The following is a 24,298-nucleotide window of genomic DNA, read 5'->3' as shown; positions in this document are numbered from 1 at the left end:
CAAGAAAGGATTGACAATGTCCTTTTGTTTTACATGCTTTAATGTTCTGGTACCTTCAACTAATGGCTTCAACTAATGGGCTGTAGCATATGATATGTTTGCAAAAACATCAACATAGAGTGATGGAATCACTAGAGCACCCAAGTTGGAACCTTGTTCAACCATACTGATAATTCTCCTTAGCAAATCCTTTTCAACAAATTTTAATTTTTTTTTAGAAATTCATAATTCTCTGCAAACCCATAAAACTTCACCCTTCTCTTCATCTTCTTTTTCCTTTCTTAATGCATGCAAAATGGGTTACAATAAAAGGCTCATTACTTTTTTAGTGTTTGTTAATCTTTATAACTACCACCTTCTTGGGAAAAACACTTTAATGGCCTATTAAGCCACCACACAATAGGAATATGGCTTGAAAGGCGACATAAGGACTAGGGTGGAATGCAAGTAATTAAGGCCTTGGTAAAAGGTGACAGATAGTGGTAATTTCATTGCGTATTTTAAATTTGAAAGAGGACACACTGGCAAACTCTGGAAAGGACACCTACCAACTTGTACCTTATGGTACTTATTGGAAGCTAAAACAACACACAACTAAAAGAACAAAGTAATATTTACAGTCCTGAAAGGGACATGGCCTTCAAAAAAATGTTTAAGCTGGATCCCATTGACAAGAATCCCGAGAGAATCACCTTCCATATTTCCTAACTCAAAAGAGTTGCTCTTTTTGCATTTAATGATGCAAAAATGACCTCCCCACAACATTGAATTTCGCATGCTGACTTGACTTAGTGGCGTGCTCATCATATTTCAAAACTAGGCCATCTTCCTTAAAACTGGGGTTTGATGACCTGTTGGTGATTGGCTAAGGCATCAATAGCCTTCTCTCTAGTTTCCTAAACATTTAACAACTCTGATAACCTTACATCAGCAAGACCATTTTCCTCTATTTCCATAGATTTGAGCAATTGTAAGGTGGGGATTTCCATGGAAATTTGCAAAACAATTTCTTTATCGTACACTAACTCATAAGGAGTCATTTTCAACACTTAGTTTGGTGTGATACGATCAATCCGCAAGGGCGACTGCAAATGTTTATGCCATTCTCTTTGATGTTTTGATCCTACTTGTTTAATAATCTTGATTAAATTTTTATTCATTGATTCTGCTAAACCATTCCCTTGTGGGTAATAGTTTGTGGATGTTTTGAGGAAAATCCCATGTGGCAATGCAAATTATAACATCTTGCAACTAATAAAATCTCTTACATTATTTGGGATAATCGCTTTTGGTGGGCCGAACCTAGCTACTAGGTCTATAAGGAAATTGACTATCTCATACTCAGTAACATTTTCCAAGGGAGAAGCTTTCGATCAGGAATTGAAATAATTAGTGGCGGTTAATATCCATTTATGTCCAACACTAGATGCAGGGTTAATCATTCCAATGAAATCTAAACCCCATTGAGCAAATGACTCATCTGTCGCGATTGGATTTAGTGGCGTGGCTAAATTTTTTCGCTTGCCAACAAAGAATTGGCATTTTTGACATTTTTTGATGATTTGGTGGCAATTTGCAAATATAATATGCCAAAAATATTTCGCTCGTATGATCTTGACAACAGTAGTCTCTACCGAATAGTGTCCTCCTGAGGGGAAATTATGCATTCCATCTAATTTGTTTTGGCTTGAACCTTATCCACATAGCGGAGGACATCTTTAAAGTTCTTCTTAAACATAACCACTTCTTCAACTAAAGAATATCCAGATCCCTGCAATCTAAAAATCTCCTCTTGAAAGGAGGCAAATTCAACGGATATCTACCACTTTGCACAAAGTTAATTTGATCAGCTATCCAACCATTTGCAGGGTCATATTGATTAATCAATACAAGCTCAGGAATTTCATTTTTCTCTATTTTTGGCTCACTTTCTATGGCTAAGTATTCACAAAGCTCTTTTACACGGATCACCTTAGTTGGTTGAATTTGAATGTCATATTCCAGGATTTTGGTGATGTGATTGGCTCTTTTTTTTGTGAGTTCTCCTTCCATTATATACTGATGTACACTAAGATGTGCCATGTATATCAAAAATTTATTACTTGTGATCATACATCGAAACTTCTCGAGAGCTTTGATAATGACAAAAGCTTGTTTTTCCACGAAGTTATATGTTCTTTCATATCTCTTAAGGGTCCTTGAGTGAAAATCAATTGGTGCTCTCCTTTTCTTTCTTCATCCCTTTGGGTTTAACATTGCTGCAATACTATGCTCGCTTCCATACACATAATGAAATCCTTCGAAAAATCCAGGTTAACCAACACTGGTGCTGAAGCTATAACTCTAATTTTTCGAAGGCATTTATTCCCTCAAGGGTCCACTTGAAGCTTTGGTCTTTCGTCAACATCAAAGTGATTGGATGGACCAATTCAACAAAATAAAAAATGAATCTGCTAATGAAAAACATCTTCTTGAGGAAAGATTGCACACCTTTTTTATTAACGGGTAGGGGTAACTCTTTAATAGCTTTCACTCTATCAAGGTCAACGGATATCCCTTCTTTTGATACAACATAGCCAAGGATTTTCCTTTGCGGAACTCCAAACACACATTTCTTGGGGTTCAATGATACCCCAAAGTCCTAACATCTTTTGAAGACTTCTAGATGATCATAGTGATTTGTTTTCCTTTTTGAAAACACACTAAGGTAATCTAGATAAATCAAAGTTATTAGATTTATTGGATCCTTGAAAGCAATATCCAGAACTAACACTTAATAGTGAATGTGGTCTTATGTTGATCTTCCTCTAGAACTAACACTTGATTATATCCAGAAAAAACCATTTAGTAGTGAATATCTTAGACCCTACGATCATTTGCAAAATTTGTTCCGTGGAAGGCAATAATTAATTCTCCTTTAGATAAGCTCTATCTAGATCATGAAAATCCACACACAAACGAGTATCCCCATTCTTCTTCCGAACTGGCACCAATTTGGATACCCAGGTACTATGCTTAATTATATATATGATTTTAGGATCAATGAGCTTCTTTAACTCTTGAGCCATAAGAGATTCAATTTTGGGGTTCACTAGCCTTTGTTTTTGCCAAATTGTCTTAGCTCCTATAGGCTCTATAGTATGCTGAATGATTCTAGGATCATATCCTTTGAGATTTTCATAAGACCATGCTATGACTCCTTTATACTAGTCACATAGAGCTACAAATCATTCAATATCCTTTTGGGGAACTTCTTTTCCAACCTTCAACTTCTTTCCATCACCAACTTCTAGATTAGTGTAGTCTCCTTTATCAGTAACAAATTTCTACTTGTCATTCCTCACATCCAGGGAATCAAAGAGGTTCTCCTAGGTTATCAGGCCCTTGGGAAGCTTATTGCTTTTAAGATGAATAATTTGATCTTCGTAAATTTCCTCTCTCTTTGGCTGGAGCTGCTTTGCGAATTCTCCATCTTGTTGAATGCATAGTGTAATTTGAGCATCATTTTCAAGAACCTACCAATTCATATCATTATCTGGGATTGACAATCTCATGATCACCCAGATCGATTGCTTATTTGTGATCAAATTTGTAACCACGTCGAGTTATGATTTGATCATGGTCAGTTGATTTGTTTCAACATTTTGTCCCCTTGGAATCACATTAATGTCAAAAGCTTCAAATTTTTTGATCAAGTCCTAGACTCTATGTCTATAAGATCTCATACGCATGTTCTTCAGAGTAGAGGTGTTCCACACTTACTTGATGACTAACTCAGAATCTTTGAACTCTCTCAAATTTTTTTATCCCCATTCACTAAGCTAAATTGAGTCCTTTGACAGGACCCTCATATTTAGCTTCATTATTGGTGCAGGAAAATTGGAAGTGGAAAGCTCTTTGAGTTCGCTCTCTAGTTGGAGAAATTAGATAGACACCAGCTCTTGAACCGGCTCTGCATCTTGCATCATTAAAAAAAATTGTCCATAATTTAGATTTATGGGCATTATTGTCTTCAACAATGCTTCCTTTTTTTAAGTGATTGACAAAATGGGTTGATCTTCATCATAGATGACATATGTCCCAAGACTAGTAGCATGATAGTTGCCAAAAGGGTCACTATCTATGAATTGTTTGAGCAAAACTTCTTCTTCGCTCCTATCCCCAATCAATTCGTCTTCCTCCAAATCTTGATACAATACATCTCGACCTTGGAAAAGGAAGTATGAGTGGGTTCAAAGGTCATCATAACATCATCTTCTATGTGTTTAGGGTGTAAAGGTGTTGAACACACTAGATGTTGAGAGGGGGGTGGGGGGTGAATCAACATTCACTAAAAATTTCAGACTTTAATCTTGCATCTAACAAGTTCATTCCTAGCACTCACTTCAAAGAGTATTAAATGATAACATCATAAAATCATTCACACCATTTACACATGAACACCGATATTTTATACGTGGAAAACCCAAACTAGGAAAAACCACGATGAGCACCAACTCACATAAATGATCTACTATATAGAAATGTTTTACAAAAAGGGAGCTCACTGCTTTGGACTTGTAGACCAAGGCTAACTACTCTTGGTGCAAAATACAACAAAAAGGACTTGCACACTAAAGCTAACTACAACAGGCCAAGATACAAAATTACGACTTATAGAAAAAGAAGTGCATGAATGAAGGCATCTTAGTATGCCGATCACAGTCTCTGTTATAGCACAAATTCTGACCTTATTGAAACATCTGGACCTCCAAGCCTCCAGATTACTGTTCTTATATCAATTGTCACCTTTGTACTGCAATCTCTTCTAATGTAGTAACTTTACTCGCATCGTCATCCTTACATCAAGTCACAGGGATTCACCATTGTATTCCACACATCATATATCTATATCTTTTGTCTATCCTGCACACACACACACACACACACACACACACACACACACACACACACACACACACACACACACACACACACACACACACACACACACACACACACACATTCAGAACAAAAACATCTTCACCAAGTCGACCAAAAGAAAGATTGTAACATGGATGCATATCTCTGACCCAAAATATACAACCAGACCAAAATATGAAATGCATAGAACATAATCCAGACGAAAACAAAAACCAAACGTGCAACACTGGACCAAAATAATACTTCACATGCCATCACCAGACCAAAAATATATGTTACATCTAAGTCTGATAGCATAACCCGAATACATGTACCAATCATATCATTTCATAATTGCGTAAGTCTGGACTAAAACAACCAACACCCGAACCACAATCATCAAATTTCCAACGGTCCTCATCACAAACAATTAACCAACACATACTAATATCAATCAGATCACCTACCAATGCAAACTATAAATGTCCAAACCATAGTACCAATCCATAGTGACCTTAGGTCCAAAAGCATAACCGTAAATACTTCATCACTATAGCTAACTTTGCTGATGTCCAAACTAGAACCCATCCGGATCACACTGTTTGACATCAATGACAATAAGGCATTTATTTGTAACAATCTCCAACAACTTTCATTTTTGTTTCACCCCGTGTCTTTCTTATTTCAAAATTTTCTTCTCTAGTCATCTCTTTGCAAGTATCTACTGGTATTTCCACGACATCATTTGCAAACTGATTTTCATTATTCTGATCCTCGGGTACATTCTCCTAACCAATGACCTCAATATATTATTGTTCTATTACATCAACTGTCTCCTGTTCAACTTTCAGTTGTTCTATAATAATAGGAGCTAGCTCAAGTTGAATTTGATAATCCGAAACCGCTTCCAATCGACTAGTGTCAATTGTTTTATCTCCTTCTTCCCTTTTACGAGCAACTGCACTACCACTAGATTCATGGACACTCAATCTTCTGTTTGTTTTCTCTGGAGAGGCAAACAAGGACTTTACTACTTCTACTACAACTTTGGCAACAATATCATCTAATTATCTAATAATCCTTTTGATATCCTTAGGATCTTCACCCATAATTAGATTCACCCTTTCCTTCTTTCAGAACCTTGTGTAAAGAGCTTGCTGGACCTTACCTCTAGCAACTTTAGACAATGGACTACAAACCTTGTCAATAACAACGATCCAAATATCATTTTATTTCAATATGGCTGTGTTCCTCTTCTCTATCAATGCTTCATATAAATTTTTAGGAACAAAATCTTGAATATCACATAGATTTTTGTCAAAGATAATAATAAATCCGATTATAGCCTTCTAATCGTTTCTTTATCAAACGAACATGATCTCAATCATTTCTTTATCAACCGAACGTGATCTCAATCGTTTCTTTATCAACCAAATGTGATTCATCATAGATATCCACTGCATAATCCAAAGATTTTCTACCAAAAATTGCGCTAACAAGACTATCTAATTTAAGAGATTTGACATGCGGATCTATTTGTGGTTCTTTCACGTCTTCCATCTTTCATGTCTTCCATCTTTGTTCTCTTGGTCTTAGGACTGATAACAAATTTTTCTTTCTTAGCTTCCTCATCATTGCTACTTTCAGCCTTTTCAACTTCTACTTCGACAATGATAAGCTTTCTTTGTACTTTTACCCTTTTCCTTGGTACATTCTTCTCACTGGATGCAAATTTTGAGGGAGTTTAAGAGGAAATGAACATCATCGGAGGGGATGCAGATACCGATCTTGTCACTCTTTGTGCATAAATGTTTGTAAATCTGGGCAACCCCATATTATTGAATATCTTTTTCATTCTTTTGTCAAGTACCTTGCTAGACCTTTCATTTTTTAGCTTCGCTACAATTTCCTCCACAATTTCAAAGCAAGGTTCATTAAGGTCTCTTTCCAACTCACTTATTTCTGCAATCTTAGTTTTAGCCAGTTCTTGCTTAATCATGCAACTAATCAGGAGCCAAGGAAGAATGGTCCTCCATTAGTACTCATTTTTTCATCAACACTTCCTATCTAATTTGCATCAGTATAAGCTTTCAGAGTGAAGTCTTACCCTTTGGTATACCACAATCCAAAATCTTCTATTCCTTTCAAATATTTGAATATCCTCTTTACTGCAACATGTGACTCTTTTGGTTCTTGTTGAAATTTGGTTGCAAGACAAATATCATATATGATATCTGGTTTGGTAGCAATCAGGTATAACAATTATTTAATCATTGATCTGCACTTGCTTGCATCAGCCTTAGGAGATTTATCATCATTAGTCAACTTGCATCCGATAGTCATAGGAGTACATATTGATTTGAAATTCTCCAATCCAAACTTATTTAACAATTCTCTAACATATTTTGACTGAGAAATAAAAATACCTTTATTGTTTTGATTTACTGGCAATCCAAGAAAGAATTTTAACTCACTAATCATAGACATTTCAAATTCTTTTTGCATTTCATTAGCAAACTTCTTGCACATGTCATCATCTCCTCCAAAAATTACAACAACAATTAGGATCTTACTTGAGTCAACTTTGAAGTAAAGATTGCTATCAACAAACCCTTTTTGAAAACCTCAAGATTTAGTAGATACTTGTCTAACCTTCCATACCAAGCTCTACGAGCTTGCTTCAACCCATACAACGTCTTCTTCAATCTGCAAACAATGTTCAAATCATCTGACAACTTAAATCCTTCTGGTTGCTCAATGTAAACTTCTTTTAGCTCTCCATTTAGAAATTGAAATGTTTTCATCAACCTCCACATTTGCAGTTTCAACGATTTTACTCAACCTCATGTTATAACATTTGTAAGCCTTGCTCTTTATAGAATAACCTAGAAATATACCTTTATCAGCTCTGCTATCAAACTTTCCAAGATTCCCTTTATCTCTCCGGATATAGCATTTACTTCCAAAAAAATTGAAATACCTTACTGATGGAATCCTTCCATGCCATAACTCATATGATGTTTTCCCATACTTCTTGAATAGAACTCTGTTAAGGGTATATAATGCAGTGTGTATTGCTTCTCTCTAGTAAATTTTTGGTATATTTGCCTCTTTAATCATAGTTTTTGCTACGTCTTGTATAGTCCTGTTCATTCTGTCCACTATATTATTCTGCTGAGGTGTCTTCTAATTCTATATTTCTCATAGAAAGTATCAAATTTATTAGAAGTAAACCGACCTTCTCTATCAGATCTCAAGAATTTAATCCTTCTATCAACTTCATTCTTAACTCTAGCTTTGAATATCTTAAATTTTTCTAATGCCTCTGATTTTTCTTTTAGAAATGCAACCCAAGTCATTCTAGAATAATCATCAATTAAGAACATGAAATACGTCTCACCTTGTAAACTGCTTGTTCTATTGAGACCGCATAGGTCTCTGTGTACCAATTCCAATAATCAAGTAGAAGAATGTTCCTTTCCTCTGAATGTTCCTTTTGTCTACTTTCCCACTTGACATTCTTTGCAAATACTATTATCTGGTTTAGTTAGTCTCAGTAAGTCTCGCACATCTCTTGTCATAGTAATCTTCACAAAATTATCAAAGTTGATGTGACACATCCTTTGATGCCATAGCCAACTTTCATTGATCTGAGATAATAGGCAATGATCAGTAGCAACTTCCAATTGATACATGTTTCTACTTGTCTTTTTCCCTGCAACAATAACAGTTCCATATCTCTTCCGGATCTCACAACCACCATCCTAAAAAAACAACATTGTAATCATTTTCACACATCTGCCCAATGCTCAAGAGATTATGATGTAATCCTTTCACATAGTAAACGTTGTCAGTGTTATGCTTTCCATCAAAAGTAATAGAAATAATTTTAACATTCTGAGTGGTCTGATCATCCTCAAATCTAATAGAACCACCATCATACTTTTCAAGCTTTACAAACTTACTTTTGTCTTCGATCATATGATTTGAACATCCACTATCAATCAACCATTCATTTCTATCTCTTCTAACATAAAATGCTGATGCAACAATTTCAACTACCTTAGACATCTCATTATTGCTAGGTTTAGATTCATCTTTTTCAACCAAGAGTAAACAATCACCATCTTCATAATCTGACTCATCATCTGAAACACCAACATCATCTCTAACATAGTAGGATTTCTTATTGAACTTTCTTTTGTTTTCCTTAAACTTTTGTTTTGTTCCTCTCTCCGGACATCTAGATGCATAATGAGTAAGTTTTCCACACTTAAAACATTTAAGAGGTAACATACCTTTATACTTGTCGGTTCCTCTCTTTAGCTTTCTCACAAAGTTCGCTTCCATTTCATTCAGGCTCTCATCATTTGAATCTTCATCTGAAGCTTCTGATGTTTTAAATGTTGTCTCAGTTTTTGCTTTGTTTTTTCCAAACTTCCTCATCTCGAATGCTGTTAAGGTGTGATAAAATCGTTCTCTGGTGAATTTTGACGGATCATAAGTTTCCTCAATAGCCGAAATCTTATCATTGTAACATTCCCGTAAAGTTCTCATAATCTTTTCTATCTCCTTGTCATCCAAAGTGTCACCAAGATCTTAGATCTCATTTACTACACTATCAACTTTATGAAAATAGCTTGTTATATCTTCATCTTCTTCCATTCTCAAGTTCTCATATCTACCTTTAGTATCGCCTTTAGCAGCCCGCATCTTAGCTAGCTTAACTCTATCATTTTATTCATAGATATTGTTCAATCTTTCGTAGACTTCATAAAAAATATCTAATGCAACAACCTTCGCCAATTCAGTTTTAGATAGGGCACTAAAGATAACATACCTCGCTTGCTCATTTTCTTCATAAGCTTCAATCTCATCCGGTGTAGTAGGTCCATTTTCCGGCTGCACATACTTGGTCTCCACAACTTTCCAAGTCTTGTAACTTAGAGAAATCAAATATCCTCTCATCTTCACTCTCCAGAAGCTATAGTTGGATTCTTCAAAAGTAGGAATAGTTAGTTTATGTGCCATCGGATCTTACTTGAGTAGTTACTCTCACTTTCTGGAAACCAAAGTTCTGATACCAATTGTTGAATATCCCAGACAACTGAGAGGGGGGGGGGGGGGTTGAATCAATTGTTAATTAGAAATATTTTACTTTTCCCACAAAAATAGATCCAGTAACGTAAACTCAAATTACTTAACCATAAGTATAAATAAACATGAGAGAGCATACACAAGTAATACCAGATATATGTGGAAAACCTAAGGAGTGAAAAAAACATAGAGAATGCTAATTCTCAATTATAAAAAAACCTATTAGGGTGACATTGGTTAAGGTGATTTTTACAAAGGTGGCTCATTGCCAGAATGCTCACTGCAGGTGGGCTGGCTAAAACTGCCAAAAAAAGGAGGGCTCACTGCTCAGAAGAAGAAAGAAAGAAAAATAAAGAATCCACCATTGAAGCACAACTCCCACAATGCTGCAATGCTAGAAGAAACCTTTGGCTCATTGCCTCCGATATCAAACAACAATAAAACACATCCTAACTAACCGCTCAACCACAACTTCACATAACCTCACACACATTCGTAGATTATAGATCTTCTTTTTCAATCAACTTACTTCTATATGTTCTTCATTATGATCATCCTTATTTATACTAATATCTGAAATAGAATTTTCCAAGTCGACCAAGGAGATAATGAAATATAATTCAAAATAGGTTTTCACTAAACATTCCCACAGTGAAGAAGAATGAGAAGTGGACCACACCACAACACATTATCTATCAAATCAACACGTTATAAAAATGCCACAATCTATGGAACAAAATATAGAGCATTCAGGATTAACTGGACCCAAAATGGACATATCTGAACGACCACAACTCTAAAGTATACCATCATGTGCCAAATCATAATAGCAAAGGTAGATACATGAATAACATAAATCCGAGATCTTATCAACCGAATTGGAAATGCGCATAAATGCAAAGCTTTGCAAACTCTACCAATTAACATCATCATCACTGCACAGGCTTCCAAAGCACAACTTTCGGACCACCAAAACACAAGAATAACATCTCAAGGAAATATCCAATGACATACCAACACATCATGAACACATATACAACATATAAAAAATGCAGAGAAAAAAAAAGCACTGAAACATAGATTCAGTATGTTGACATCAATGACAACCATACCGACTCATTAAACATCTTCACATTTGCAACATTTTCTCGGATTTCTTTACCGGTAGGGTGCCATTTGCACATAAACCTGTCAAAGCCCTAATAGAATCCTTTGGAATTTTATACGGTTTGTCCAAGAATACTGTGTCCCCGTGAATTCCACTTGAAACAATTTTAATTCACTCCATATCATAGGAAAAATCAGGAAATACCCTCCAGATATTTAACCTTAACTGTGCAATATTCTTAGACTGGTTTTTAAGGGTAATTGAGTTTTCTTCTGTCAAATCTTTCTCGAGATTGTTGAATTTCAAGCGACTTACCTCTTCCATTTAAGCATGGATATAAGCCCTAACATCCTTGGCAAACAAACAGTGTAGACGAACCTTATAAAATACACCTACAATATCTTTCTCGATGACCACATATGGATATGGCTTGACTATAGGTTGTGGCTTTAGCTCGAGATCATCAACAACTAGAATTGGCATATTTTCGGAAACTAGGGTTTGTTCTTGACGAACACTAAAATCACTCTTGATCACACTGAAATCCTCTTCTCAGATAGGATTTCTTGACATACCAAATTTGCAAGTGAACAAATGAGCTAAAAAGTCCCAATATATTCATATCAACTAGGGTCTGACAAATATTAAATGCACTCTCACAAACATATTTTTGAAAAACTGATAAATGCAATGTTTTTGTTACTTTTCTCGGTTAACAGTGTTGTGAACCAACCAGATCATCCAAAATCCTCCAAAAATGACTTCCTTAACTCTATCATGTAGAAAGAACTTTAGCATCAAACTATGCAGGGGTTCTTAAGATCTTCTTTCAACTCTCCCCCTCAGACCTAACTGTCTTTAGCAATTTTCAGAAGAGGGCTCAACACCCATAGTAAGTGCGGATCCATCTTCAATATTTTCCTTAACCTTATCTTCTATTTTCTTTACCCAAGTCATCTTCATTTTTTTCTTCTCCCGATTGATATCAATTTTCTTTGTTGAGCCATTAGATTTCCTAGTCTTAATTTTGCAATGTCTCGTAATGTGTCCTATTTTGTTACAACTATAATATATTGGACCTTGCTGAGATACACCATGATTCATTCTGCAATTACCAGTTCTTCTGAATCTCCCATTTTTCCTACATTCAACAACTTTGTGCCCATATGAATTGCAAGCATATCATACTCCACTAAAAGACTGAGTGTAACTCATATTTCTATATCCATTCCATATTATTCTACTTCTACATTTAGTAGCCTTATGTCCAAACTTATTGTAAGAATAACATCTTAAGATAATAGATTGATTTTTGATTTGATTTCTGCATTCACTAGCTCTATGTCCAATTTTGTTACATGAAAAACAATTGCCATTAAAATAGTATGTAGTACCCCTACCCTGTATAGACCCTTTTTGACCTGATTGACCAAGGTTGACTTTTTAGTGGCTTATGTGGATGGTTAATTTATTGTGATTGTGATGCTTTATTCTGGTATTATGCTTGAGAGTGTGATTGGTGAATTTGGTTATGCATTATTGCTTATTGATGAGTAGCTGTAAACTTTGCTTCTGCATTGTATTTTATAAATGATGAAATGTTAAGTTTATTTATGTGTTACTAACGATTGACTAACACATTTGCTTCATGTACGAGTTGGTTTATGTGTATGTTATCATGTTGTGTGGAAGTGTATGGGTGCGAGAAGATGATTTTCCGTCACTCATTTTGGTGAGACACGAAAAGTCACGATTCTCTTTCACCGGTGTGTTTACCATGTTTGTGTTTATATATGTATGCGTGGTTCGGTGATGCAAGAAATTGTAGGTACAAGGTACCGACTCCACTTGGCTCCACAGGTCTGAGCGTACCTAATTAACTCGATGGAAGTGGAAGAGATGGTTCTAAGGCCCTAATGTTAACCCTAGCCTTGTTCGTTGTGAGCGTCGTCAGTTTATTGGCTACCCTATCAGTTCGCCAAGTAGGCCACTTTTTCGACATTGGTATGTGGGCCATGTCTTTATTTTGTTTTAGTCAAATGTTGTGTGTTATGCATTTTGTGTATTTAATTATTCTTTTATTGAGTAGTTATGGGTAATTAATGTGTGTTGTGTTTTTTTATAAATGAAATTAAGGATAAATTAAATTAAGGTCATTTTTGTGGTTAATTAGATAATCGATTATTCTTAATTGTCTAGTTAGAGTGAATGTTGAATTATTAGAAAAAATTATATTATGGCTTGAGTAATTGTTTTATTTTTATTTTTAAAAGAGAAAGAAAGTTGATTTTTAATTATTAAGTTATTAAATTATTTATTGGCTTTTAGTGTTTTAGAAAAAAGGATAGAATTTTTAAGTTAGTTATGTAAATGTTTTAAAATAAATTAGATTTTCTATTATTTATTAAAAAAGTGAATTTATGCCCTAAATTAGATTTTGGAGGAAAAGGGCTTTATAATTGGAAATTTTTTGGAAAAAGGGGATTCTTCTCATGCTGGAGAAAATTTCTCCTTTCTGCTGGTTATGGGGGTTTGGTGTGAACCCTGGTATTTTGGGGAGGATTGAGATGGCTCTTCTCAAATTTCCTCTAGGAAAGCTCTGCAGGTTGGCTGTCTGAATTCTTTTGCTTGTTCTTTTTTTTAAAATTTGTCTGTGATTGTGTAATTGTTTGTTCCTTTCTGTTGGGGCAAAATTGGATTCTTGGGTTTTGATAATTCCCCAATTTTCTGTTTGGGAAGAAAAAAATTGGATAGTTTTGGTATTTAAATCTTTGTTTCAGATTGTTTTATCAGTTATTGTGAATGTTTTACCCTTTTATTGGGTTGCCAAAAATTCATACCTAGTTGTTGGGTAGAGGATTGGTATTTTATTTGTTATGCTGCTGAAAACTCTATTCTTAAATTTTCATTTGGAAATTTTGTTTTTAAAAAAAAATTATCAAATAAAAAAACGGGGGGGGGGGACTGTGCATCACAAACCCCATGACGTGGGAAGAAGGCACCACAATGTGGTGCCACTCAATCCACCATGGTGGGGAAAGACACCACAACCGTGGGGTTGGGGGGAGAGCCCCTTTCTACCACATAGTGGATGGGGGGGTAAAATTGGTGCACAACACATTCCATTACACATCTATTTTCAAGTACATGGTGGTGTCTACAGGTTCATTTGTGATGCAATAATGGGTTGGATCAATGATCACCCTTAATGTAATTGAATGCCTATTTGTATGGTCAATACTCTCTTAGGTGAGCATATAAACCTAGAGGTCTATTAGGCCATGAAGGCTTGGAATTTGGATTTTCAAAGTTAGTATGTCCAGGATGTTGTCTTAGGTGTTTGGAGTCTAAAAAATGGCAGATAATGACCTTGGATGTGTTTCCATAAGGTCTAGGTGAACCGATGTTGTCCTAAGTTGCAAAATATTGCATTTGTTGTCAAGCAACTTTTCAAAGTTGCCGGTAGGATGCCAACTACTTCTCCAATGGTTCTAACTATTCAAAAGTTGGTTATGTTGGAAAAGGTTTATATATGCTTGGACAACCGTAGGAAAAAAGGATAAAAAAAGGAGTCAAAAGTTTTGTAAAGTTTGGTGGAGAAAGTGAATAGAACAAGTTTGATTTTGCCATAACAGTGATATTTTTCTGTACTATCTGTACAGAGCGTGAGATCTACTGATGAATTTTTTATCTGGTTAGAAAGAACCTTGGAACACCCTTCCAATGCATTTGGTCTGACCTCTTGAAGTAAAGTTTAGTGGAAGTTATAAGCGTTTTATCCTCCGTAGGTTTGAAACCCTCCATTTTCAAGGGTTACCATGCAAATAAGACCCTTACTCGCAATCTACTCATTGGGATCCAATAGCCATGGGTAGAATGCAAGTTAGGGACATGTATTTTGAGATTCTAGAGGGGCGAGGTCAGAGGAGTTGGATAGTACATTACCACCAAGCCCTAGTCTAAACCAATTGAGGGTTTAGATTAGATTAGATGAGTTTCATTGAGTATACAATGAACAATGATGAGATGATGAGTTGAATTGATGGAATTGGAGTATTTGAACATAGAAGAAACTTCCCGAAGAGTTGGAACCTTCTCGTGATCCCATTCTCATATACCTCCTTTGTGAAATTGGTCTAACTTGATCAATTAGGCCTGTGACCCAAGTAGGTGTTGAAGAGTGCTGGAATAGGGTGGAATTCCAATCTTTTGTAATCTGATAGTAATCTCGAAAGGGTGTCTGAAACCTAAATTTGTCTAGGGAGTTTTTTGGTGTTATCTAGAGAAAATTCCAAAAAGACAGTGAAATAGGGCTACTAACAGGTAGACCGGTGTCGGTAAACCTGTGTCGGTAGACCTGTACCGGTAGGCTTGTCTAGACCTCAAAAGCCAATATTTGTCTTGTTCTTCAAAATAGCATTGTGGAAGATCTTGATAGGTCTTAGGAAGTGGGTAGAAGTGTTGTGTCATCCCTGGTTAGGGGTAAGAGTTTGATTTCATAGTTGAGGTGTGAATGGTAGGGAGACTCAAGGTAAAGAAGACCAAGGTGTGTAGGTGGGTTTATCACCCTACTGCTGCCAACCTCTGCAGCAGGTGGTATCAAAGCGTCAGAAGAGCCTTGGAGAAGAATAAAGCAATGGAAGATGCAACAGAGAATAGTGAGGAGATTCCCACTAGACCCATGATAAACATGGAGTTGGCCAAGATAGTGAGGGAGCAGACAACTAAGAATAAAAGGATGGAGGAGGAGATAGAAAGGTTGAAGAAAGACCAGACAGGCAAGGGAGTTGCATTAGCATCTGATGGAGAAGGAGAAGAGGAAGAAGAGAGACTATTGATGCCGACAGATCAAAGGCAATTTGTTGAAGCCCTCAATAGGTTAGGAAGAAGAGATAATAGAGCAGAACTACCTACATTCTCTAGAAAGATGAATCCAGAAGAGTGTATGGATTGGATAGAAGCAATGATCAATTATTTTGAATGTGAAGAGGTACCTGAAAACCAAAGGGTGAAGGTGGCTAAATCCAAAATGAAAGGTCCAACTCTTAGTTGGTGGAACTTTCTACAAAATGAAAGAGACGAAGAAGGAAAGAGACCTATAATTTCATGGAAGAAGATGGAGATAGAGATCAAAAGGTAGTTTGTACCTAAGGACTATGCGATAATCTTACACTAGAGATTACAAAATCTAAGGCAAAATGATTTGGATGTCAGTACTTACATTGAGGAGTTCCACAGGATGACCCTTAAAAAAAAGATGCTAGAGAGTGAAACACAAAAGCTAGCAAGGTACATGAATGGTCTTAAGTTCAGTATTCAAGATGAACTGAGTTTGTTTAACCCTGAATCAGTTCACAAGTGTTTTCAAATGACACTTAGGATTGAGGAGAAGCAAAAAAGAGAGAGGAGAGCACAATAATAGAGGAAAGGGTACAAGTTTTAGAGGCAAAGGTAGATTCAATGGAAGAGGATCATCTCCTAAACCCCAAGGAGAGTCCAGCCATCAGGAACAAGAGGGAGAATCAAGGAACAAAGGTAGCTTTAGAGGAAGGAGGGAAAATGGTAGAGGAAGATTCGGTGGAAGAGGACCTAGTGTCTTTACCGGTAGGTTTTTTTCATGCAACCAAGTTGGGCATCAGTCATTCAGATGTCCTGAGAAACTAAGCAATGGTAGCCATGGAGGTGATAGGAGGGCACATCTAATACAAGAAGAAGATAGTCAAAGCACGACCTCCTACCACACAAACTTCAAAGTATGTAGATCTAGAGAAAGGAGAACTCTTGATGATCAATAGGACCCTCTTGAAAGTGCCAACCGTCAAAGAACCACCTCAGAGGAAATCTCTTTTCAGAACCTCCTGCAAAGTGAAAGGCAAGGTATGCAAAGTCATTGTGGACTTAGGGTCCACATATAATATAGCTTCTGTTGAAATGGCTTCTAAGCTTAAATTGCAAAGAATACCTCATTCCCATCCTTATAAAGTGTCTTGGTTGAACAAAGGTCAACAAGCCCTGATTAGTGAGCAAGTTTGGGTATAATTTTTAATAGGTGAATACAAAGATATGGTGTTGTGTGATGTAGTAGAAATGGATGCTTGTCATCTGCTACTAGGAAGGCCTTGGAAATATGATTTAGATGTTAGACATGAGGGAAGGAAGAATGTTTACACCATCACCAAGAATGAGGTGAATTTCACTATGACACCTCTTCCGGATGACAATAAGGATAAGCACACTATGACTAGTGTCATGCTAGTAGATGAGAAAGAGTTCATGAAAGGTTTGAAGGAGAAGGATACTCCTTGTTTTGCAATAGTTGTCAAGCCTAGGACTAAACCTAAGAAGCAGCTTAAGAACCAAGAGACAGAAAGGAAAGTAGGTCCTAAAGAAGTTCAAAATCTACTAGACTGGTATAAAGGAATAGTTGCAGATAGTACCAATTCCTTACCCCCTCAAAGGGAAATTAGTCATTGTATTGATCTCATACCAGGTGCTACACTACCCAATAAGGCAACATACAAGCTTACCCCTGAACAAAATGCAGAAGTTGCAAGACAGATCCAAGAATTTCTTGAGAAAGGGTTCATTAGAAAGAGTATAAGCCCACGTGTAGTCCCGGTAGTGCTAGCTCCTAAGAAAGAAGGGCCATGGAGGTTGTGTACAAACTCTATGGATATCAATAAGATAACAATCATATATAGATTCCCAATGCCAAGAATGGAGGACTTGATGGATTGTTTAGGAGGGGCCAAGTATTATTCCAAAATGGATTTAAAAAGTGGTTATCATCAAATAAGGATCAGAGATGGAGACCAATGGAAGAAAAATTTTAAGACCAATGAAGGCCTATTTGAGTGGATGGTTATGGCATTTGCACTTTCCAACACCCTTAGTACATTCATGAGACTCATGAATGAGGTTCTTAAGCCTTTCATTAATCATTTTGTAGTAGTATATCTAGATGATATATTGATTTTTCAGTAAAGATATGAATGAACATCTAACACACTTGGATTTGGTGTTGCAAAGGTTACATGAGGAGCAGTTGAAGATTAATTTGGATAAATGTGTCTTCTTGTAGGAAGAACTAGTGGTCCTTGGATTTGTGATTTATCAAGGAAATTTGAAAATGGATCCATCTAAGGTGGAGGCAATCTTTAACTGGTCAATCCCTTAGTCAGCAAGTGAGGTAAAAGGTTTCTATGGATTAGCAAGTTTTTATAGAAAATTTATGAATAATTTCAGTGGGGTTAGTGCACCAATGATAGAAACCATAAAAGGTGGTAGGAAATGTCAATTTGTTTGGACTAAGGAGGCTGATAGATCTTTTGATTTTTTGAAAACTAAGATTTCATAGCAACCTATTTTGGTACTCCTTGACTTTCATAAGGTTTTCACTATTGAATGTGATGCATCAAATAAGGCCATAGGAGGAGTCTTGAGGCAGAAAGGTAGGCCAGTGACATTTTTTAGTGAGAAACTAAATGAGGCAAATCAAAAGTATTCTACATATGACCTAGAGATGTATGCTATGGTGCAATCCCTTAGGAAGTGGAGAGATTATCTCTTACCTAAGGAGTTTATTGTATATACTGACAACCATGCTCTAAGGTTTTTGAACATGCAAGAGAAACTAATTCACTGACATATGAAGTGGATGGAATATCTTCAAGCTTACACTTTCACTATTCTACATATGAAAGGAGTAGCTAATAAAGTTGTCGATGCACTTAGTAGAAGGAACTTAGCAATCCAGGAGATTCAATTGGAAAGCATGGGAATAAATGCCTTGAAAGAGATGTATCAAGGAGATGACGATTTCAAGGAAGCCTATGAAGTTTGTAAGGACATGAATGACATGTATCATACTGATTTTCTGATTATATCCTCCAAGAAGGCTTACTTTTCAAAGGCAGTCAACTTTGTATTCCTAATTGCTCCATGAGGGAAAATATTGTAAAAGAAAAGCATTGTCGAGGTTTGTCAGGACACTTTGGATTTTATAAGACACTTGAATTGGTTAGGAGATTCTACTTTTGGCCTAGGATGCAGTCAGATGTGAGAAAATATGTGACAGAGTGTGTGGTATGCCATAGGGCAAAAGGGACAAGTTAAAATACAGGTCTATATACTCAATTACCAATCCCTACTTAACCTTGGGATTCAGTTAGCATGGATTTTGTCTTAGGTCTTCCTAGGACTAAATCATGATATGACAATATATATGTTGTTGTGGACAGGTTTTCCAAAATGGCACACTTTTGCCATGCAAAGTTACACATGATGCTTCCAATATTGCAGGTTTGTTCTTCAAGGAGGTTGTTAGACTTCATGGATTACCTTTAAAAATTATCTCAGACCAGGATCCTAAGTTTGTAGGACATTTTTGGAGGAATTTGTGGTGTAGGTTAGGGACAAATTTGTCCTTCTCTTCTGCTTATCACCCTCAATCTGATGGACTGACAAAGGTGATTAATAGATCCCTTGGTAATTTGTTGAGGTGTTTGACTAAGGACCATGGGGTCACTTGGGATACTATTCTTTCACAAGCAAAATTCTCATATAATGACTCTGTGAACAGAAGTACCGGATTGAGTCCTTTCCCAATTGTATATGGAACCCATCCTAGAGGTGTTCTTGAACTCAGAGAAGTGTAGAATATTGAAAGGAGTGCTCAAGTGGATGATTTAACTAAAGTGATGAGAGACATACATTAACAAGTCTGGGATAGATTGATACAAACCACTGAAAATTATAAGAAAGCAACAGATGTCACAAGGAGAGATGTTCAGTTTAAAGTGGGAGACATGGTGATGATTCATCTCGAAAAAGAAAGACTCCCTAAGGAGAAGTACACCAGGCTACTCATGAAAAAGATAGGTCCTTTTAAGGTCCTAAAATGATGTGGAACAAATGCATACAAGATAGATCTACCCCCTGATGTTGGTTTATCTCCTATATTCAATGTATTTGATATATATGCATATAAAGGTTCTGTGGATGTTGTTTGTGTTGCAGGTCCATTTGATTCTTCCAATCTAGCTATGTTGGAAGGACTTTTTTCCCCTCTCAAACCTGAGGTTGAGTGCATTTTGGATCAAAGGGTTAGTAAGAAAATAAGGAGGAAGACTTACTTGGAGTACCTAATCAAATGGAAGAATCAACCTTTAGAGGATACTACATGGATGACTTCTGAGGCCATTGAGAAGACTGAAACTTACTTTGTAGACATCTAAACTCAAGGGACTTGAGTATCTTTTGGGCCTGAGAGTATGGTGCAGAGCACATTCCATTACACATCTATTTTCAAGCACATGGTGGTCTACAGGTTCATTTGTGATGTAATAATGGGTTGGATCAATGATCACCCTTGCTGTAATTGAATGCCTATTTGTATGGTCAATAATCTCTTAGGTGAGCATATAAACCTAGAGGTCTATTAGGCCATGAATGCTTGAAATTTGGATTTTCAATGTTTGTATGTCCAGGATGTTGTCTTAGGTGTTTGGAGTCTAAAAAATGACAGATGGTGACCTTGTATGTGTTTCCATAAGGTCTAGGTGAACCAATGTTGTCCTAAGTTGCATTTGTTGTCAAGCAACTTTTCAAAGTTGTCTGTAGGATGCCAACTACTTCTCCAACGGTCCTAACTATTCAAAAGTTGGTTATGTTGGAAAAGGTTTATATATGCTTGGACAATTGTAGGAGAAAAAGGTCGAAAAAAGAATCGAAAGTTTTGTAAAGTTTGGTGGAGAGAGTGAATAGAACAAGTTTGATTTCGCCATAACAATGATATTTTTTCATACTATCCGTATAGAGTGTGAGATCTACTGATGAATTTTTGATCTGGTTAGAAAGAACCCTAGAACACCCTTCCAATGCATTTGGTCTGACCTCTTGAAATAAAGTTTAGTGGAAGTTATAAGTGTTTTATCCTCTGTGGGTTTGAAACCCTCCATTTTCAAGGGTTACCATGCAAATAAGACCCTAACTCGCAATCTACTCGTTAGTCTAACCCATATACATATAAATAGGTTATTCACATGTATATGTATATGTAAATGATTGTGTGAAAACAAAGGCTATATGAATAACCATCAATTTTGTTAGTCTAAATGATTTTAATTTGGAAAGGATTATTTTTATTTAAATATTGAAGTTAGTTTTCAAATGTATTTTAAATATTATTTTCATTAACTTGAAATTCTAAGTCAAATGGTATTTGTTATAGCCAAATTGACTTAAATTGAAATGACTATATATTTATTTTTTTAAATGATGGTTTATTTATCTTACAAGTTGATTTTATTCTTATAAAGGGTGTATGGTTTTAAATCAATTATTGAGTAAGTTTATTTGGTTGTGTGTCTACTTAGACCATCCTTATGTGTTATTCCCTATTGTGGATTTTCTTAAGTGAAAGAGTCAGTTATTGAAAGAGCTGCAATTAGATAATGTTAGTTTGTAATTATATTTTGAGTAATCGTTATGATTCCTTAACATGGATGAGTTTAGAGTGCAAGTATATCCTTTTGAGTTTTTACTCTGATTGGTAGATTCTTGGTGTTGATTTGAAAAAGTATTTTTCATGTCATGATGGCATGATTGTTGAATGTAGTCTATCATGCAAATTGATTTGGTTAAGTTTTGATTGTGGCCGTACTTACGTTATTGTGGTTTTGGTCTCGTCTTATGGATAGACTAGTTGTTCGTTTCACACCTCTAGTGGTTTAACCTTGGTAGAAGGTTTGTTAAATAAAATTGTTCTTCAATGTTGTTTTTGAACTCCATGTGTTAGTTGACTTTTGTGTTTTGCCTTTGGGTTCTTTGGAGGTTGTATAGTGTCATAAGGAAGAGCGGCTTCTAAGTGGGGCCGAGGCCCAAAGTGGCTGCTAGGATAACCCCTTTAGAAGTTGTGTAATTAGCGATAACTTAATTAATTAATTGAGTTTGGGTTTCAAACATTAATCAAGATTAATCGTGCTCCACTCATGGTTGAGTGCTAGTATAGACTTAGGATGTAGTGGGAAGGCTTGGAATGACAAACAAACTACCTTGTCTTCACAAAAGGTTTGTTGGGTCCGCATGAGTCATGGATGGGGGCCAAGGGTTCGGGAGAGGCTACTAGGATAACCCAGGATGGGGGCTAGGGCCTATGGAGGCTTGCCAGGATAACCTAGGATGGGGCCGGGGCCTATGGAGGCTTGCCAGGATAATCCATACCAGCTATGCAATAACACTCTTCCCTTATGCTCACTAGTGTGTAGTAATGTGTTGGTTTTACTTGGAGCACTCTTGTGAGAGTCATATTTGTATGCTTATGTCTGGTGTGAGTACCTGCTGTACATGTGAGACCATGTGATGCTTTGGTGTGGCTTACTTGAGGGCCTTAGTACTATGTCCTAGCACAAAAGGGTGGTTCCTTTTTGGGCCACATGGTTGGGTGGTAGTGCGACTTTCCATTGGGTATTTTGTTCGTACCTTCTTGTGATGGATTAGCTTCACAGGTGCTCCAGATGTTTCTCTTGGATTCTTTTCATTCCATTGTACCAGTTGGATCCTCCTTGTGTCCTTAGATCATATTTGTATATCTTAGACCCTTATGTGGTCCATTGTATCATATGTTATATGTATACCCTCATGGAAGTTGTATTTTGATGTAATCATTATGTAATTTATATGTGACTTGATGTATAATTGCAATTGTAATACTGAATTATTTTTGCAATGTAAAAGAAATGTACTATGATGTGAGTTAGATGTTAAGATTTCTATCTTTAATTATATCATTGTTGTAATTTAATTTAATGTGTTAACATGAGTGAAGTATAGCAATGTTATTGTTATCTCATGCAAAGTATGAACAATCATTGATTAGTGTAATTAAGATTCTAATGGTTAAATGTATTTCTTAAATGGATCAATTGACCTTACGAAAAAGATTAGTTTAATTAAGTAATTCACATTGGGAAACCCTTTAGGAGTTTGAGTTAAGTCTTCCGCATGTGCAACTTCAATTGTAAGGTTTATCTTTTACGTTAATGTGTTCTAATTAATTAAATTAAAACATTTTGCACTCTTTTCGAGTGTTTGTAGCTGTTTCCTTTAGGGTTTCTTGGTGGGGCATTACATAGTACTTGGATGCAGTTGGTGTGAACCTTCTATCATTCTTCTTGTAGTTCCAAAGCAAAATCAAATTAGATTATTTCTTATTAGTATCTTTGATCTTTTCTTTTCCTTTGTTTGTAGCTTTCAAAATTCTCAAAACCAAGTCCATCTCTATCCTTATTTTGCTTCTAAGCACTTAACATGGCATCAAGTACTTCACTTCCACCTTTTTGCTTCAGACCTTTGTCAATTTGTTCCTTAGCATCTGTCAGTTCCTTCCTCAATTTATGTACTTTCTTTTTAGGTTTGGTACATTCCTTAGTTTTTCTATTCAACTTTATGTCAAGATCATCCATAACTTTCCTTCATCAAGTAGGTTTCTCAAGTAGGCAACTTTGTCTTCAACCTTTTTGCACATGAATCTACTTTCATCCAATCTGCCAAGGCAGATCTCATTTCTCTTTCCATATCAATAACACCTTCAACTTCCCAATCATGTTGGTCCATAACATCCATATCCTTAGATTCAAACATAGTGTTCAAATCCTAGATCTAACTCAATGGTTAAACTGTCTCTTTAAGAACTAAAGATTTGATACCAATTGTTGAACACTACCAAATGTTGAGAGGGGGGGAGTGAATCAACATATACCAAAACTTGAACAAATTAAAAGATTTAAACCATAAAATACATTAAATAGATATGGAAGAAAGTAAATAACAGAAGCAACAAAAGCATCCACACAAGAACACCAAGATTTTTACGTGAAAAACCCAAATTGGGAAACACCATGGTGAGATTCAAATCACAAAAAATATATATGTTTACAAGGTTTGTATGCCATAGGCCAGGGAGTTCACTACTTTGAACTTGCTGTCTAAGACACATTTCCTCAAAGCAAGATACAAATGAAAGACTTGCACAACTAAAGAACACTTATTCAGGGAAAGATACAAAACATCTATTCAGATACAATGAAAATAAAAAAATTGAACTATATAGAAGATTGGCATCTATCAATATGCAGATAACAGTTCATAGATTAAAGTTCATTTGATTTATTCTATACTGTGACACTTTTA

General features: G+C 36.0%; 1 protein-coding gene across 1 annotated transcript in view; it reads right to left on the bottom strand.

The window, feature by feature from the left end:
• Positions 1–9,501: 9,501 nt before the first annotated feature.
• LOC131041891 (uncharacterized) overlaps positions 9,502–24,298 on the bottom strand; it is a 67,175-nt gene continuing 52,378 nt past the window's right edge. Inside the window, exons 2-3 of the mRNA XM_057975121.1 lie at positions 9,743–9,804; positions 9,502–9,631 (exon numbers count right to left, since the gene is read on the bottom strand). Of these exons, the coding sequence (XP_057831104.1) occupies positions 9,502–9,631; positions 9,743–9,804 (192 nt within the window). The remainder of the gene's footprint in view (positions 9,632–9,742; positions 9,805–24,298) is intronic.

Source organism: Cryptomeria japonica, chromosome 1 (assembly GCF_030272615.1).
Source record: "Cryptomeria japonica chromosome 1, Sugi_1.0, whole genome shotgun sequence".
Lineage (NCBI taxonomy): Eukaryota > Viridiplantae > Streptophyta > Pinopsida > Cupressales > Cupressaceae > Cryptomeria > Cryptomeria japonica.
Note: the sequence above shows the minus strand (reverse complement) of the source record. Positions and strands in the feature narration are given on the sequence as shown.